The sequence below is a fragment of the Larus michahellis genome, chromosome 7 (assembly GCF_964199755.1).
Source record: "Larus michahellis chromosome 7, bLarMic1.1, whole genome shotgun sequence".
NCBI classification, from domain to species: Eukaryota; Metazoa; Chordata; class Aves; order Charadriiformes; family Laridae; genus Larus; species Larus michahellis.
In genome coordinates this window covers 36,861,600-36,877,541 of record NC_133902.1, presented here as the reverse complement: position 1 = coordinate 36,877,541, position 15,942 = coordinate 36,861,600, and the positions used below count along the sequence as shown (strand labels likewise).

Genomic DNA, 15,942 nt, shown 5'->3' with positions numbered 1-15,942 from the left:
TATTTAAAGTTTCCTAGGAGATGCAGAAGAGTGGAGTGGGAGCAGCTCACTTGCAACTTTCCTCCACTTCTCTTAATCACTGACAAGAGATCTTTCTTCTGAACTATTTTCCTTGGGGCTTTATCGATTTATTTAATAAAAGTCTACCCTGGGAATCACATTCCTACATGGGTATGGGATTGAGAGGAGTTTGGGAGAGGGAGGATGTGCTCCTACAAAACAAAAATATCTTTTTCTTTTATAAGACTTGGTGGCAGACTCAAGTTTGAAATGGATTACTTTAATAACAGCAGGATTTTACCGTCTTTTTGATTTACGTAGGTACCCAGTGCCTGGGAAAGCATGGTTTGTCATCTAAAACAAAACAGGCCCAAGTACCAAAACCAAGATTGGAGATAGTCTCAGGTCCCTCTCCGCCCCACATCTGGAATAGATATCCGTGCCAGTTGCCCGTGATATTTTTCAAGGGAAGCGGGGTACAGAAGATACACATTTCTAAAGCAGAAAAGGGGCTGAACAAACTTCTCACGCCCTCTCCATACATTGGCAAGAGCGGAGGAGGGGGGGGAGACAGGAAGATAAGCAGATCACATACCTATTCCCACCTCTTTCCAGGTACTCTTCAGGAACAACATCATTCCTAGGTTTTAGTTATTTTTTAGGTTCTTCTTGTCTTACCGATATTTAGCTAGGTGACATCTTGTTACTTTAGAAAGGGCTAAAAAATATTTTTGCAGACATAAAGCAGAAAAAAACCCTTAAATTGAGCCTTTTCTAATTTATTGCATGTCTGTTTTCATTCCTTCCTGGACTCAAGAGCAGACAGGGCTGCGCATTATAGCTGTCAAACACATCCATTAAAATAAGAATTAGGAAGGGAGACCTTGATTCTAAAGAAGAAAAATGAAAACTTCATCAAGCCAAGAAAAAATGGCAGGAGAAAGAAAACAGAAGATTGTTACCATAGCAGCTGTCTTTGAGACAATCACAAACATGGAGAACAAAGATATCCTAACCTCCCTACTTCTGCAAAGGCGAGAGCACTAGGGAAGACAATTCATGGCTTAGATAAGGCTTATTGCCACAGTTGTACTTATATGCATGCATGGGTAATGTCCTCCGTGCATGCAAGTATAATTGGTCAAAGAAGTTTTTTTTAGTAGCCTGTAGCTTTTCTTGTAAACCAAGATCTGCAGCCAGAGGCCAAGATGCTGAGGACCCTGCCATGTGCTATCACCACATTAAACATCAACGGATCAAGTTTTGACACAAACACTCTCTGGTTTTGATCCAGACTCAGGCCTCCTGAAAGCTCAAATGTTTCTTTTGTAGTTTGGGGTATTTTAAATGGGGGATTTGTGTGTAAGCCAGGAGGGCTCCGCGCTCTCAGAGGAGATGGGAAAGCAGAAGGACTTCCTAAGCCCTCTGTTTGCCAGCAGTCACCTTCAGCCCCTCGCAACCGCAGCTGCCAAGAAGTGTCAGGGCTGCACTTCACACGCAACTTGGGCCACACCAAACCTGGAGAAAGCACTCCCTTGATCTTCTCCCTTTTCACCTAGTTATGATCTTCACATTATAAACACATGCTCTTGCAATAATACTCTTATTTTTGGGTTGTGAGGCCGAGAGTTGACTAATGCTGCAGGCTCACCTTCCCACCACTCAAAATCTTGCTGCATTACAGCTATTTCCCTGCAACTACCTAAATAACTGGAGGCATGGCAGACATTGCACACTTGAGGATTCCCCCTCTTAAGGTTGCATCCTTATGAAAGGGAGGGTAATAAAAAGCCTGGGGGAAAAGCGTGGGATTCTCCTCCCCTCCAAGCTGTTGCCTTTTCTCCACTTGCTGCTACACAAGACTGCAGGGGACCGACAGCCACACACTGCCATGTCCCGGGGCAGGAGGATGAGGAGCAGGATATAAAGATGCAGCTCAACACGGCAGCTGAGCTGGTGCAGCTGCTGTAGAAAGGCAGCCATCCCCAGCTACTACCTTTTCTTGCCTCATGGCCCTGTATTCCAAAAGCAGTCTTCCACCAACTGAGAAGGGTAGGGAAAGAGAAGAGCGAGAGCCTTCTCTTACCTTTCAGTGGCATATGTATTTGCTTTCTTGATGAGTTAAATGTTAGACAGAAAAGTCTGAGCCACTCATTTTGTCTCTGCTTAATACGGAGCTGACTGACAAGGATGGACAAAGCAGAATTAATACTACTGCCAATAAGCCTCTGCTTTCCTCACATGGTGAATATGGCATACATGCCGCAGAAAAAATACGCCACACAATTAGCTGGTTTGAAGGAGGACAACAAGAACCATCAAGGAAAGGAGCTAAGGGATGGAGGCTGAAGTGTGCCAGGATCAGCAAATAGCCGAAGGGGGATAAATAGCCATGGTGGGGAAAAGCAATAAGAGGGTAAAGGAAGGAGGGGAAGAATGTGGCACACCATTGCAATGCTAGAGCAAAAGTACACTGCAGATTGAAAGATGAACTAAACAAAGTTGATCTAAAACTGAACTTAGAAAGCCTTACACACAGGCACATGCACTCACTGGAGCTGCAAGTCATATTGGGATAGGAAGCGTCTTTGAAGGTAGTTCAAGAGTGTGGAATAAATTATTCCAAAAAAATTCATCACACATTGTCTGCTTCAAGGGTAAGGTACACATCCCTGACTTTCTAACTGTGTAAATTAGACTAACAAGAGATACAACACTTCAATATGGGATTGCCTTAGTACAAAAGGAACTTCTAGGTGCCTAGGCCTGTCTTGTCTGAAGCAGAATCTGTATGCCCAAGCATTTGTTCATTTTCTTTAATATACATACCAGCACATATACTTTAAAAAATCCCAGCACACTCTAAAGAGGATAGGATACCCCTCCCACTGTGCAATCTTACACACCAAAGAAGGGATGGGGAAAACACCCGAACAAATCCTACAGCACGAGATGCAAGCCACGCTTTTTAGGATCCTACTGAAAATAGGCCTCATCTCCTTCAGGGTTTCTTCGACGTGTGTTTAAAGATGTTGGGGCAAGGCACCGGACAAAGAGAGGAGCCGGGTTACATGAACCAGGGTCAGGGTGAGGGGGCTTGCACAAACACTTTCTGCTAGAGCTGATGACATGAGAAAAACAACTAGGTTTTAAACATTTTGCTTTCACCTAGCAAAGGAATTCTCCACTCTGATGCGTGGAGTGAACACCAGCAAGCACTGGACTCCAGGCTCTGGTACACTTTGTGATAGGCAAGCCCATTAATTTGTTCCTATTTTTAAGCACAAGGTTTGTATAAACGAAATACCAATCGTTTCCGTATGATCTGCAGTGAAGGGAAAGGTGGCAAAGACTGTTTTAAGTTTCTCCAGCTTTGTTTTCAGAGGTAAAGAGGTAGGTGATGACTTGAATACGAATCTTAGACAGCTGCACTTCTATGTGTACAGAAAAGAGCATGCACGTGAAATAAGCCTTTTTTCACCACCCCTAGGAGATTCAGCAGGACTTGCCAACAGCAGTCGGGAGTGTGAAGTACATAAGTACATTATTTAAGTACACTGATTCCATTAAACAGAACCATTTGTTTTCGCCTTCTCTGCAAACACATCTGCCTAAGTGCTCCAGCTTTGCAGGGCACACATGGAGTTTGGAGCATTATCTGTGGGGATTGCGCACAGTTGGAAGAAAGCAGAGAGATACAGCAGTTGTTAAGAGAGTAGTCAAGTCTTTACTAGTCTGACAGTTCCTAAAATAATGTTGCTTCGCTTAAGAACGAACATGCTTATCTCTGATCTACAGAACCTGATTAAAAGGTTACTTTTCCCTTGCCAGAACAGCATCTTTAGAAGTTTATGAATGCCTGAACAGAACGGCTGAACCCTGCCAGAGGACTTTATGGTAAGAGAGGGAGGCAGAAAGCCACCTCCTCATATGCAAAAAGAATGCTTACAGAAAACATTCAGAGGATATACATAAAAAAAGCTAGTTTCTAGTATTCAGAGCTGTGTGTTGCTACCTCATTATTTTGCAGAAAGGCTCACATAAAGGCTTGGACTCTGAAGAGTGTTTCCTCCTCCTTCTTGGTTGCTTCTGACTAATGAGTATTTTGAACAATAAACAGCTTCTGCCCGGGATTTGCGAATCCCTGAAAACCACTATTATTAGGCAGCATGAATTGTGCGCATGCAACTCTGAAAAGCCCAGCAGTTAGCTGCCTATTGGTATGATCGAGGATTTATGACTAGTTATAGGATTGCTAAGAAAAAAAAAAATCCCCTACACAAATCATTGTATTTATGTGGTAAACATCATTACACCAACCTTAAAAGCATGTATTTCCCACAAGGAGAAGTTAAAGTTCTGTAATTATACCATCATTAAGTCTTTACAAGTCATGTGAGCCCAAAATCTTTGTGTCTTCAAATGCAGAAGTGGTAGCACAGCTGTAACCATCCCTGCATAAACACGGGCAAGGTTTACAATTCCCTCTCCTTAGACCCAGGAACCTTGTAGCCAAGATTTGTAAGGCTAGAAGTTCATCCGCTTTTTCTGCCTGTGCCGGTTGGTCTCATGCCGTGTTACCTCTGAATATAAGCCTTGCCTTACAAAGAAATTCACACCTTAATTTGATAAACAAAGTTGGATGGAAAAAACTCAAGACCTTCAAAGTTTCAACACAAAGAACTGGATTCTTAGAACATAAAACAGCAGGTGGGGCTGGCTTTGTGCTTCTCTTTCCAGTAGCTTACAGGAAGTAGGAAAATTCAGCATCTTTTGCATTGTGCACCATTGCTATAAAGCCCTGAAGGATTACTAGTGTTTAAGCATTCAGAAGAGAGAAAAAGAGTAGGTAGTATTGCCCGAATTTAACAGAATGCTTCATGAAATGTACAACTCCTCCTTATTCCAAAGGATATTATCACTTTCCACAGTACTTTCCTGAATCAGGGCCTAAGAACATGCCTGCAGAAGGGAGATTATATTTTGGCAATGTTTTTTTTTTTTTTTTTTTGCACTGACAGTGCTCAGCTTCTGCTGTCAACTAACTGGCATCAAGCAGAGCAATCCAAGGACCCAGCTTTCCTTCCCAGGTATTCATATTCCTACTCCTAAGCATCCTTTTGCTACATCTGCAAGGCAAGTCACAATTTTTCCTGGAAGCCAGCTATTTGATGAGCCAGGGGATTCTCAGTTTCTTGCCAGCACAAAGAGGAATGTGCTGTTCTACAGTTCAAGAAAAAAAGGCTTTCAGAAGTATTACCCCCGGTTCTTAGCACGCAGCACCAAGGTCACATCTAGCTGTGTGTCAGGCAGCCTCAATAATTCCCAGCTCCACTGCAAAGTGACATTTCAGCTGAAAAACCCTATCATCTTCGGAAAGAAAGGCACCGTCAGTACAGATGGATGTTGCATGCTGGTGACAAGTCATGCAGCAGATCCTTCTGAAATATGTGCTGCACATACACAGATGTCTCGGAGTGAAGGACTCCAAAAATCCTTAGCCTTAGCTTGAAGTTTTGGACTTAAAAATGTGATACCAAAAAGCACAGAATCCTCATAGCAATTTCTGAGATGGACCAGTGAGTTTCCAAACCCATTAGACAACCTCAAGAAGTAGCAAGATGCTTTCTGCTGCTCTCACCTTTAGCTTTAGCCCCTTTTACAAACTGGAAAGGCTACATCTCAAATGAGACAGCACAGTGGGAACCCAGGAGCCTCTCCACAACATAGTTAGCTGAGGAGGAACAAATTATGGTGAATAATCACAGGGACTTCTGAACCGACTATTCAAAAGGAAAACACTGGTAATTCAGAATTTCCAAACAAGTCCACAAATCTGTATCTTACATTTTAATTTCAGTAAGAGACTGTATACTGACAGGACAAGAAAAATAAAGTGTTCCGACTATGAAAATCATGGTTTTCAACAATTTATGTAGATCTTCCATTATCTTCAGTGATTGCTTTAAAAAAAAAACCACACACAGCAGCAGAGTTTTCAACCCAACTTGAAAATATAACATCACCTGTAACTTCAGTTTGTCCAATCAGTATTAATGGCCATCAATTCCACAATTTCTCTCGTGAGAATCTGTAATACCTGGGCCTTAGGAAAGCAGCACACGGTGTGAGAGGACCCCATGCCAGTTAAATAACAATAAGCAACAGGGCAAAGTGCTAAGTCAATTGGAAGCCGTTGCCTCCAGAACCAGAAAGGCAAGCAGCTAATTAAAACACTGTGTGGGAGCCTGCGTGAGGTGTAAGAGAGCACTGGGCCACAACAGGCTTTGGATGTGTGCCCGCATACAGAAACACACTAATTAAAGCAACAACAGTTTGGAGAAGCAATGTAACATTCGTACCTCCTCAGCCTACTCCAGAAAAAAACACCCCCTCCCTCAGCGTTTTATAAGCAGTCTTCTTTAGAGAAGTCACCATGGGTTTCCAATTTCCTTGTTTGGCTCAAAGGATTATTTTAGATTTCAGAGGTCAGAGACTAATCGGGGCAGGAGAAACAAAAACAAATGAAAACCACTTATCCTTTAGTCCCCATCTAAAGATCAAAAAAAGAAAATCAGCTTACGAAACAAAACATTTGCTTCACTATTCCTCTTGTGAGGAAGATGGACTTCAAAACAGGTGGGGATGTGGGTAAAATCCAGAACCTACTCTTAGAAACGTGTACCCCTGTGCACGAGATTGATGCCCAGACTGCACACAGGCACGTACAAACACGCTTGTCCTTTGGCAGGGACAGTTGCCTGGCTATCATACAACTGCTCCCCTTCCAGTATTACTTACCGATCGATACTCGTAATAGATTTTATCATATTCACTGCCTCCAATTGTGATTTCCGGAATGAAGCGAGGGATGGCTACAGGATCCAGTACTCCATCTTTGTCCTGAACACTGAGGGGAAAGAAAAGGAAAAGAAAGAAGGAGCAGTTAGTCCACATCCCGCCCCAAAAACAGCAACATCAATTCTGGGTCTGACCAAATAGTAAAGGAATACTTTGCTGTTAAATAATACTTCCACAGGTTTTGGCAATTTTCTAGTTACAATGAATTATCTATTCATCCTTTTCCTCACACAGCTACCTTATTCCCCATCACCACTCCCGCCTCCAGTTTGTTCCTGCTCCAACTTCTCCCTATTTCTCCATTCCCTCATTCTCTCTCCCAGGGTTTTCCTGCCTGGAGATGGTCCGTCGTTCCTGGGAGCCTTCTCCATAAGGCACCTCCAGCTTTTTGCCTTCCTATATAAACAAGGTATATATAACAAGTGGTTTTATTGAATCCTATCCTGCTATGTCAACCTCATTGAAATACCTCCTGTTCAATCAGTTTTCACAAATGAACCCTCACGAGGATTAAAGTAAGGTGGTGCTCTTCCCCAAGACAGTGCCCCTAGCATCCTGCCTGGGGGGAACCAAGGGACATCTGCTGCAGCAGCTGAAAGAACAGATATCAGGATCCACCAAAAATCCACATTGCATGGTGCCAGCGCTTTCAAATACCCCAAATTTAAAACATCTGAGAAACTGCTAGAAAGCCACCTTCTGCATGCTGTTGTTATACGCAGACCAACAGTGCCACCTATATGTATTTGGGGAAAAACACATACGTTTGTAATGGACAGTGACCAAATTCTGAACTCGCCACCATTCAACACTTGAAACTCTGCAAATTGTGTTTCTTTCAGTGAATTGCATTTCTTTACAAATATTTAAATACACATAAAGTATATACCCTGAGCAAAGCAAAGTTAATCACCTTTAAGCTATTTTTTTCCCCCCTAAATCACAAATTTTGGGACCTTACCTCAGAGCATTGAACTGTTTCAACAAGTAAACTACTCTGCTAATGTATCCTAATATGCACACTGTAAATTATCCTACAGACAAATTAGTAAGGAAATACAATAATCTAGTAAAAGTTGAGATGGGACAACTAGTCTGCAGTTAATGAATTCCTCCACAAATCTCAGCCAAATGGCAATTGTAGAAGACAATTCCCAGGCACAATTCATTTCAGTTAGTGGCCAAGATGGAAAACCTGCTGCTCTTAAGACTGCTTTACTCTCACAACCACTGCCTCCAAAGAAACCACCGCACAGCAAAAACAAAAATGCAAACATAACGCAACCAAAGACGGCTCCTCCAGCTTCAGCTCTGCACCTTAAGAAATAACTTTGACTACTAAAAGCACCACCCAGAGACACCTGCCACAACATCATCTTTAACCACAAAACCACATTCGCTTGTCAGAACTAATTCACTGCTTGGCAGGAAGCATTTAGAGGCACCTTTGATGTTTCCTTAGCTTTCTCTCTCCCCCAGCACAGAATTATCACTATTTATTATTTTATGGCACCATATTTTCTTGAAGCAGCTCTCATCACGCAGTAGCATAACCTCCCAGAGCATGCTTTACCTACCCATAAGATTATGTGACATTTCGAACTTAACTGAGAGCGTGTAAGTGAATGCATGGTCCTAATACTAATTTTAGCTCACTATTATTGCAACCATCCATAATCCTATTAGCCAGAGCTCTTCCTATTGCTACACAGGAATCACACCAGTAAGTGCATTGCAGCAATGGGTAGCTCATCCCTTCTCTAGAAGCACCTATTACACACCTACTTCATGCACTATGTCCAGCACAACATGCACAAGCAGGTGTTGAGGAATTAGGACGGCCACATTCCTGCCTCTCTCCAGAGGAGGAAGTCCTCTTCTCCCTACAGGCAGCTTACAACAAGGATACACAAGTCTTATGGAGAACCTGCAGAAACCTGAAGACACACAAGTATTACAAGCTGTCCTGAAGTTAGTGCAGCTCTTCTATCAGCTGGATATACTTTCTAGAACTTCTGTTCCCAGGACCTTAGCTTTTTTCCCCACCTCTGTATAAAACAAAGTCCCAGACTTCAGTACCTAAAGGGGGCCTACAGGCAGGATGGGGAGGGACTCTTGATCAGGGAGTGTAGTGATAGGACGAGGGCTAACAGTTTTAAACTCAAAGAGGGGAGATTTAGATTGGAGATTAGGAAGAAATTCTTTACTGTGAGGGTGGTGAGGCACTGGAACAGGTTGCCCAGAGAAGCTGTGGCTGCCCCATCCCTGGAGGGGTTCAAGGCCAGGCTGGACGGGGCTTTGAGCAACCTGATCTAGTGGGAGGTGTCCCTGCCCAGGGCAGGGGGTGGAACTAGATGATCTTTAAGGTCCCTTCCAACCCAAACCATTCTGTGATTCTAAGATTGCCTAACACAATGAACATTAGAAAGTCTTATGAACACATTTGCTGACGGTGCAGGGTAGGGTAAATAAGGGTAGGGTAAATAGGGTAAATAAGTAGACTGGTTGAAAAAAAAAAAATAAACTAGTCAATGAAACAAAACCCCGTTTGCGTAGCCTGAGCCATGATTTCTCAACAACTGATGCTGGCATAGTCACAAAAATTGAAGTGACAATCCACACCATTAGAAAACCACATTTCCTACCTAAAAGCATTCACTGGTCTAAGAGGTTCAGAGCCGGCAACACAAAAGCATATCAAGTTAAATTCTGCATGAAAGTAAATTAAGAAATAGCAGGTGGAAGCCACTGGAGAACAGAAGATTTTCTCGCACACCTTGAAACCAGCTTCTCACCAATCCAGGTTTGAATCTGAGCAGGTGGGTGGCGTTCGTTCTTCTGCTATTCATGCCCTTAGTCCCTTGGACAAGGCTCCTCAGTCCCTGCTGCAGCCACCTTCTCTGCCTCCTGTGGGCAGGTACAACACGCACAAGTGAGCCAGCGAGCGTGTGATATGCTCACGATTTTGCCCATGCTTGTGACAGCAGGGGAAAGGAGAAATGCTCCCGACTCACGCCACGGGCGCATTGAACTGGGTGGGAAAGATGGTTCCTGCATCCAGCTATCGCCATACTGACCTCCTCTGCTCCTGCACTCACTCATTCAGCCGAAACACAGGACAGACATAGGCTGCGTCCCCCATGTGTCTTTCTTTGCATCTTACTTCTTCCTTACTCATTTTCTCCAGAACTTAGCAATTTCAGGGCAATGACATACACACCTCCTTCTGCCAAGGGGACTCAGGCTGCACCGTTTGGTCAGGCAGAACAAGCACGCCATGCCCAAGGTGAACAACAGCCACTCCCCTGGTGCACAACACGCACTCACAATAAATGCTAAGAAAGAAAAAAAGAATTTTCCAAAAAAAGCGAGTCTACAAGAGAAGGCGCAATGACAGCTCTTCAAATCTCCAAAAAGCCACTGCAAAGAGGAAATTACAAAGAACTGTTTCAATTGAAGCAACAGAGAAGTAAGGTGCTGAAGGAAGCAGTTAATAGCGCCAGAAGTTTCACAATTGATGGTTTATATAAGGTTTTGGAGTCTCTGTGACAAAAAGTTTCAAAAACATGTCCAGTACACCTCTTGCAAGCACTTCTAGTCCTGCTATTTGAAACCAGACAAGACAGATATTCAAACATGGACACTGCTTCCCTTTGCTAAGCATGCAACATTTCATTAAACCAGAGCAAAACGATTAGAAGGGCAGTAGGCGCCAGACTCTGGGATTAGCAATAGCTCCAAGCAGCTAAACAAATGTTAAGAAAACTTCGAAATTACTAGTTACTGCACATACAAGGTCTGTCAGTAACCACCTCAAAATACATGTCTGATGTCCAGCCAAATACAATACTAGAGGATTTACGACACAGCATTTGTGGCACACTAAATTATTAAAGAACAAAACTGAACAAATGAGCATGGCAAACTATTTCATAGCTAGATTGTTTCCAAAGAGAAAGAGATCCCCTTTTCATCACGGTAAAACAAATGCCGATACCTATCTTTTTTAAAATTGCATTAGTGGTGGCTGAAAAAAGCCAAAGATTTGTCCACACAAAATATGTTTTGCTCTAGCAAATTCTGAAGGAGCTGTGAGGATGTAACAGATTTAACCGCGGACTTGTCTGATGAAACAAGTCAAACGCAGCAAACTCCCCCCACCAGCTGGTAAAGTAACATAGGCAACATTACACAAACTACAGCTCTTCTTTCAAAACATTATTTATTCTGCAATGTGTGTAGACATTCACACAATCTCACTGGGAAGCACACAGATAAAAATATGCTTGAGACAGTGTAGTGGCAACATAGGAACTCCTTGAGACATTTCAGAAAGCCAGCAAAATGGTTTCTGTTGGACACAGTGCTTGGAGAGGAAGGAAAGCAGTGGAGAGCATCCTCTGGGAGATCCCTCCAGCTTGCATACACTCAAATATAGATGTTTTTAACCTTTTACCAAGACATGCCTCAGTCCCACAACCACACTACTCTGTTAGGGCAAGGAGAGAATATTTGAGGGCAAGGCAGGGAGATAAAAGTATCATTATGCAACTGATTTTACAGAGGCGCAGCTCACTGGTTTGATTAGCTTATTTACGTCACCAAAGTAGTCAGAGGCCCTGCTAGCATTTCTGTGCATTACACCCTATATACATGCAATAAAAAAGTTATCCTCACTCCTGCCCATCAACCGCCTTCTCCCAGACATGCCGGTACAAGCTGAGGGTGGCAGAGGTAAGAGTGCCAACAGGAAAGCCAGCCCTGGAGTGGGATGATGGCCCGGTCAGAGCGTGCTGCTCTCTGCCAGCACCAGATCTGGGACAGCCCAGTCAGAATGAGTGGGCTGTGCAAAACGCTGGGAGGTCAGCGAAGGAAGCAATTGCAGATGGAAATACAGACAAATACCTACTGCAGCCTTCCAGAAACACCCGCGAGAGGGCAGCCTGTGCCAGCATACGGAAGAGGCAGCCCACAAGGAACATGCTAAAAGAACTCTTTCCAAAAGGAAGAATTAATGTACGCATGGGACACCTGAAAATCTGCAGAAGGCTGGGTATCACAAGTTCTTTTCTACTTAGGCACTGGAGAAAGTGAGGAAAGCACCAGCTTTAACATTCATGCACTAGCACCCGAGTTTGGCATGTAATGCTCTGGGAGGCAATTCCAACCCTGAAGACACAGCAGACTCCCTGCAGTGTTCATTGGGTCCTTACACATTCATCCTCTGACACTCTGACATGTTTTCATGAGTGAAGTTCGTGCAAGCTGAGACAGGAGACTCATGTCTGTCCTGTACTTATGGAGTTAACACGAGAAAAGATTATGTCCAAACCTACGCATTTTTATAAAGCGTGATAAAGGTGCCCTTCCCAGGCTGCCCAACATATTGCCCACAATTTCCTCATTCATCTGAGCAAGGCATGAGTGCAAAATCGGCACAGGATCTGTCGTTCCACATTTGATCAATGCCTGAATCCCCCAACACCAAATGAAGACTCAAAGCAAACACTGAGCACATTCATCATCTGTCCGAATACAAATGCTATCTTGATAATGCTATTCTGAAGGCAAGGGGAAACAGAAAAACTCAAACCATAACATTTAAATTAGCAGTTTGTTCCATTGCAAGACCTTGAAACATGCTGCCAACAGAAGAAATTATTTTGCATTATCTACAATGACAAGAACCTTGTACAGGAGACCCTCTCACCCTCCCCCAGGCTTCAATGAAAAATTGAATCCTTCACAATGCAATTTATTCCCTTCTTCAGCTGCAAAGTACAATTTTCATACAATACCTTAATAGACTGCTCTGTAAGCGTATGCTTTCCTTTAACTCCCTCCTACACTCTGCAATTAATAACCCATTCTTAATATCTGTACTACTGTGAAGCTCTGGGAAAACAAGAAACCTAATTGTATTTTCTCTTTTAAGGAAATCTGATTGATAGTTTTGCAGGGTCTAAGTCACTAGATGCTATCCTTTAATACATGAACAAACCTCTTCTTAGATACTTAAAGGGCACCCAAATCATGACTTTTTTCTTAAACCCCATGCAACACCGCTCTTCTGTGATCTATCTTCATCCCTTGATAGAAGGGCCATAGAAAAGAAACACTAGCTCTAATTTTAGGAGGCATCTGAAGTAACAGCACAGAAGACTAAGAGGCAAAGAATACCAGAAGCCTGCAAAAAAAAAAAAAAAACACAAAACCACAACCTCAAACCAGTTTAACTTACAACTCAAATGCCTGTCACAACAAAGACAAAAATACAAAGGCAGATATTCAATTTTAAAAAATACCAGTTCCTATTATCCTGTGAGAAAAACTGAAATTAATGACAAGAATATAACTCTTAATTTTTACTTTTTTTTAAAAATGCAGTAACTGAACTGCACTTACTACCTGCACATTCAGTCTAAAGATGACGTTCCAGCAAAATGGGAAGCTTGTCTCACTTCAGTGCAAGGTTATCCCTGTTAATAGTTTTACAACTACAGATATATTCTTCCTACAGGGTTATCCAGAGAATACTTTGTTCATCAACATGACTTCAGAGTGGCACTTCTCATGCTTCATCTGCAACGTGTATAAAAGCGTAGGTCTGATTTCACTTTACATACACATCAATGGTTTGGGTTCTTATCTTTTGGAGTTTGGAGGGTTACCTCTTTTCAGCATTGACCTGGGAACACATGCAGCCCCACCAGTAGCACTCCACAGCTGAACTGGAGGATAGATAATCATGGAGTACTTGCAAAGAATTATTATAATCAAATCTGATTCTGTTCCAGCAAGGCACTTGCCACTATCTGAGTTTGATCTCTTCATATCCAATTAAGACAGACAAGGATCTTTAACAACAACAAAACCAGCCTTAGATTATTATCATTTACAATCCCCCTTGTTGTTATAGAGAATGACAGAACTGCAATACTTCATCCTGTGAACTAGGATTAAAGCTTCTATGTAGGATTATTTACTGGGAGTCTGGGAAAAGGAGGAAAAAAGGACTTTTTGAGCAGTCACCCAAGTTTGCCTGTTTCCTTTTCCACCCTGTTCAACCAGCATCTTGACTGCTGTGAAGATATTTGAAAGCAGACAGCATAGGAAACTAGTCTAGTTTTAGACGAAAAAGCTCTAAACAGAGCCAATCTAAACAGTGCCACATATAAAGCTTGCTACAAGGCCACTCTGTCAACAAGCTTTGCTGAAGGATATCATGCTGCCAGTGCAGCAGAGAAACCACCAGGCCAACTGCATAAATCCTCTGTTTTAAAATGAAATGGGTTTTGTGATCACCCAGGAACAGAAGTACTCACAAAAATACATTCCCAAAGTCAGACCCACAGGTCACAGCACTTAGGAAGTGCCTGGAGAGTTCTTTCCCTTCATTAACAGAATCTATACATCTGGAGTCTCTTGTCTAATCAGTTATTAGCAGCAGCAAAACACCACACTGTATTAGTGCCAAGCACTAATATTACCAAAGTCTGCTATCACACTGCTGACTTCTGACCAAAAAAACCATAACAACCACCAACCAAGTCAGAGTACAAATATAAACATACCTTAAAAAAGTCAAGGCTTTAACCATCTCAGATCTGATGCTAAGTAACATTCAGTTAGTGGAAGACATGATACTTACTAAAGTCTCAAATGATGGAAAGAAACATCATCCTGCTCCAGCCATGGCCCCTTGTCAAACTTCAGGTACTCAATATCTTCAATTACCTGGAAACAGAAGACAAAAAAAAAAAACACACTAAGTGGTGGTTTGACCAGAACATCCAAAAAAAAAAAATCAATGAACACGCCCCCCAAATCAATGAAATCACAATTATTTTTAAAGAAGGCACCCAGAAAAAAGGCTTCACTGCTAAATCTGTACTAACAATGCAAATGTTTAGAGCTAACATATTATCATCACATTTCTGGAGGTCGTGGCCCTGCCATAAGCACTGGGGAAACATGTGGGAGCCAGCGCTGAAGTTCCTCATGTGTTCAGCCTTGGTAAACAGAGGACGGCAGGGAGTAAGTCAGATGAGAGGTGCCTCAAATTCGTCCCTGATCCAAGGCGCTCTTCCTCCACCTGCTGTTGGGGCTGAAAGGAAGCAAAGAAGGTACAACCCCACCTCTAAAGCAGAATAAAGAAGAAATGGAAATAAGTCTAAATTTTACCCTGTTTTGTTGCAAACAAAAACCATCGTGCTACATAGGAAGCCTTTATTTATTTTTTTTTTTTCAAAATGGTTTAGTGGCAGACTGACACAGGTTGAGGAACAATTGTGGCAATTGCCTCTTGGTCTTGCTGTATGTGGGTCACATCAGAGAAACCAAGGCAAGTTTGAGGCTGGAAAATTCAAACACCCTTGAAGTAGCCATACTGACAGAAGTCCAAAGGCTCCCAGTTTGATTGATCATCAAGACCTACCCATGCATGCACCCCACGCAGAAAGGAATGGTAAAACTCACAGCTCCATCCAGAATCATTTAAACAAGTACCACCAGCTCAGCAAATCACTCCTCCAGCATCCCCCAAGCTTATCAATCCCATGTTTGAGCTTCATTTACAGGCTGGCTCCGTCAGAAAACAGATCTTTGCTGGTCCACTGGGTAATTGCTTAACAAGCCTGAGGGTATCACACATGACTGACTAGTTCTGAAGGAAACCCAAACTAGTGTCGGAAAGATGCACTTAAGGTGCATGATGAGGTGGAGATAGTACCTTGAAGCAATCTGGAAAGGAGTGGACTGTTACAGCTCCAAACACCACTTTTCAGAGGCCTTTTCCAGAAGGAAAGGATAAAGCTCTGAGGTCAGAACCAAAATCCTGATGATGCACTGTCAATCCATTGACAACAAGTAAACAGATGGCAGTAATAAAGCAACTGATAGAATAATAAATGAGAAACACTTCTATTCTTTACATTAAATCCACTATAATTATTCCCTGCAGTCATAGCAAACACTAAATCCTATCTATTACCACTTAAAAGGCAATAAAAAAGTGCTATTACAAAGTAGTTTTGACTATAAAGGTCCACTCTATTACCAGTATCATGTTCTTTTGGTAAG

The 15,942-nt window shown here is 42.5% G+C and overlaps 1 protein-coding gene across 1 annotated transcript in view; it reads right to left on the bottom strand.

Annotated features, from left to right (window-relative positions):
- NDUFA10 (NADH:ubiquinone oxidoreductase subunit A10) overlaps positions 1-15,942 on the bottom strand; it is a 41,469-nt gene that overhangs the window by 7,299 nt on the left and 18,228 nt on the right. The window contains exons 8-9 of the mRNA XM_074596144.1: positions 14,513-14,598; positions 6,802-6,910 (exon numbers count right to left, since the gene is read on the bottom strand). Of these exons, the coding sequence (XP_074452245.1) occupies positions 6,802-6,910; positions 14,513-14,598 (195 nt within the window). The remainder of the gene's footprint in view (positions 1-6,801; positions 6,911-14,512; positions 14,599-15,942) is intronic.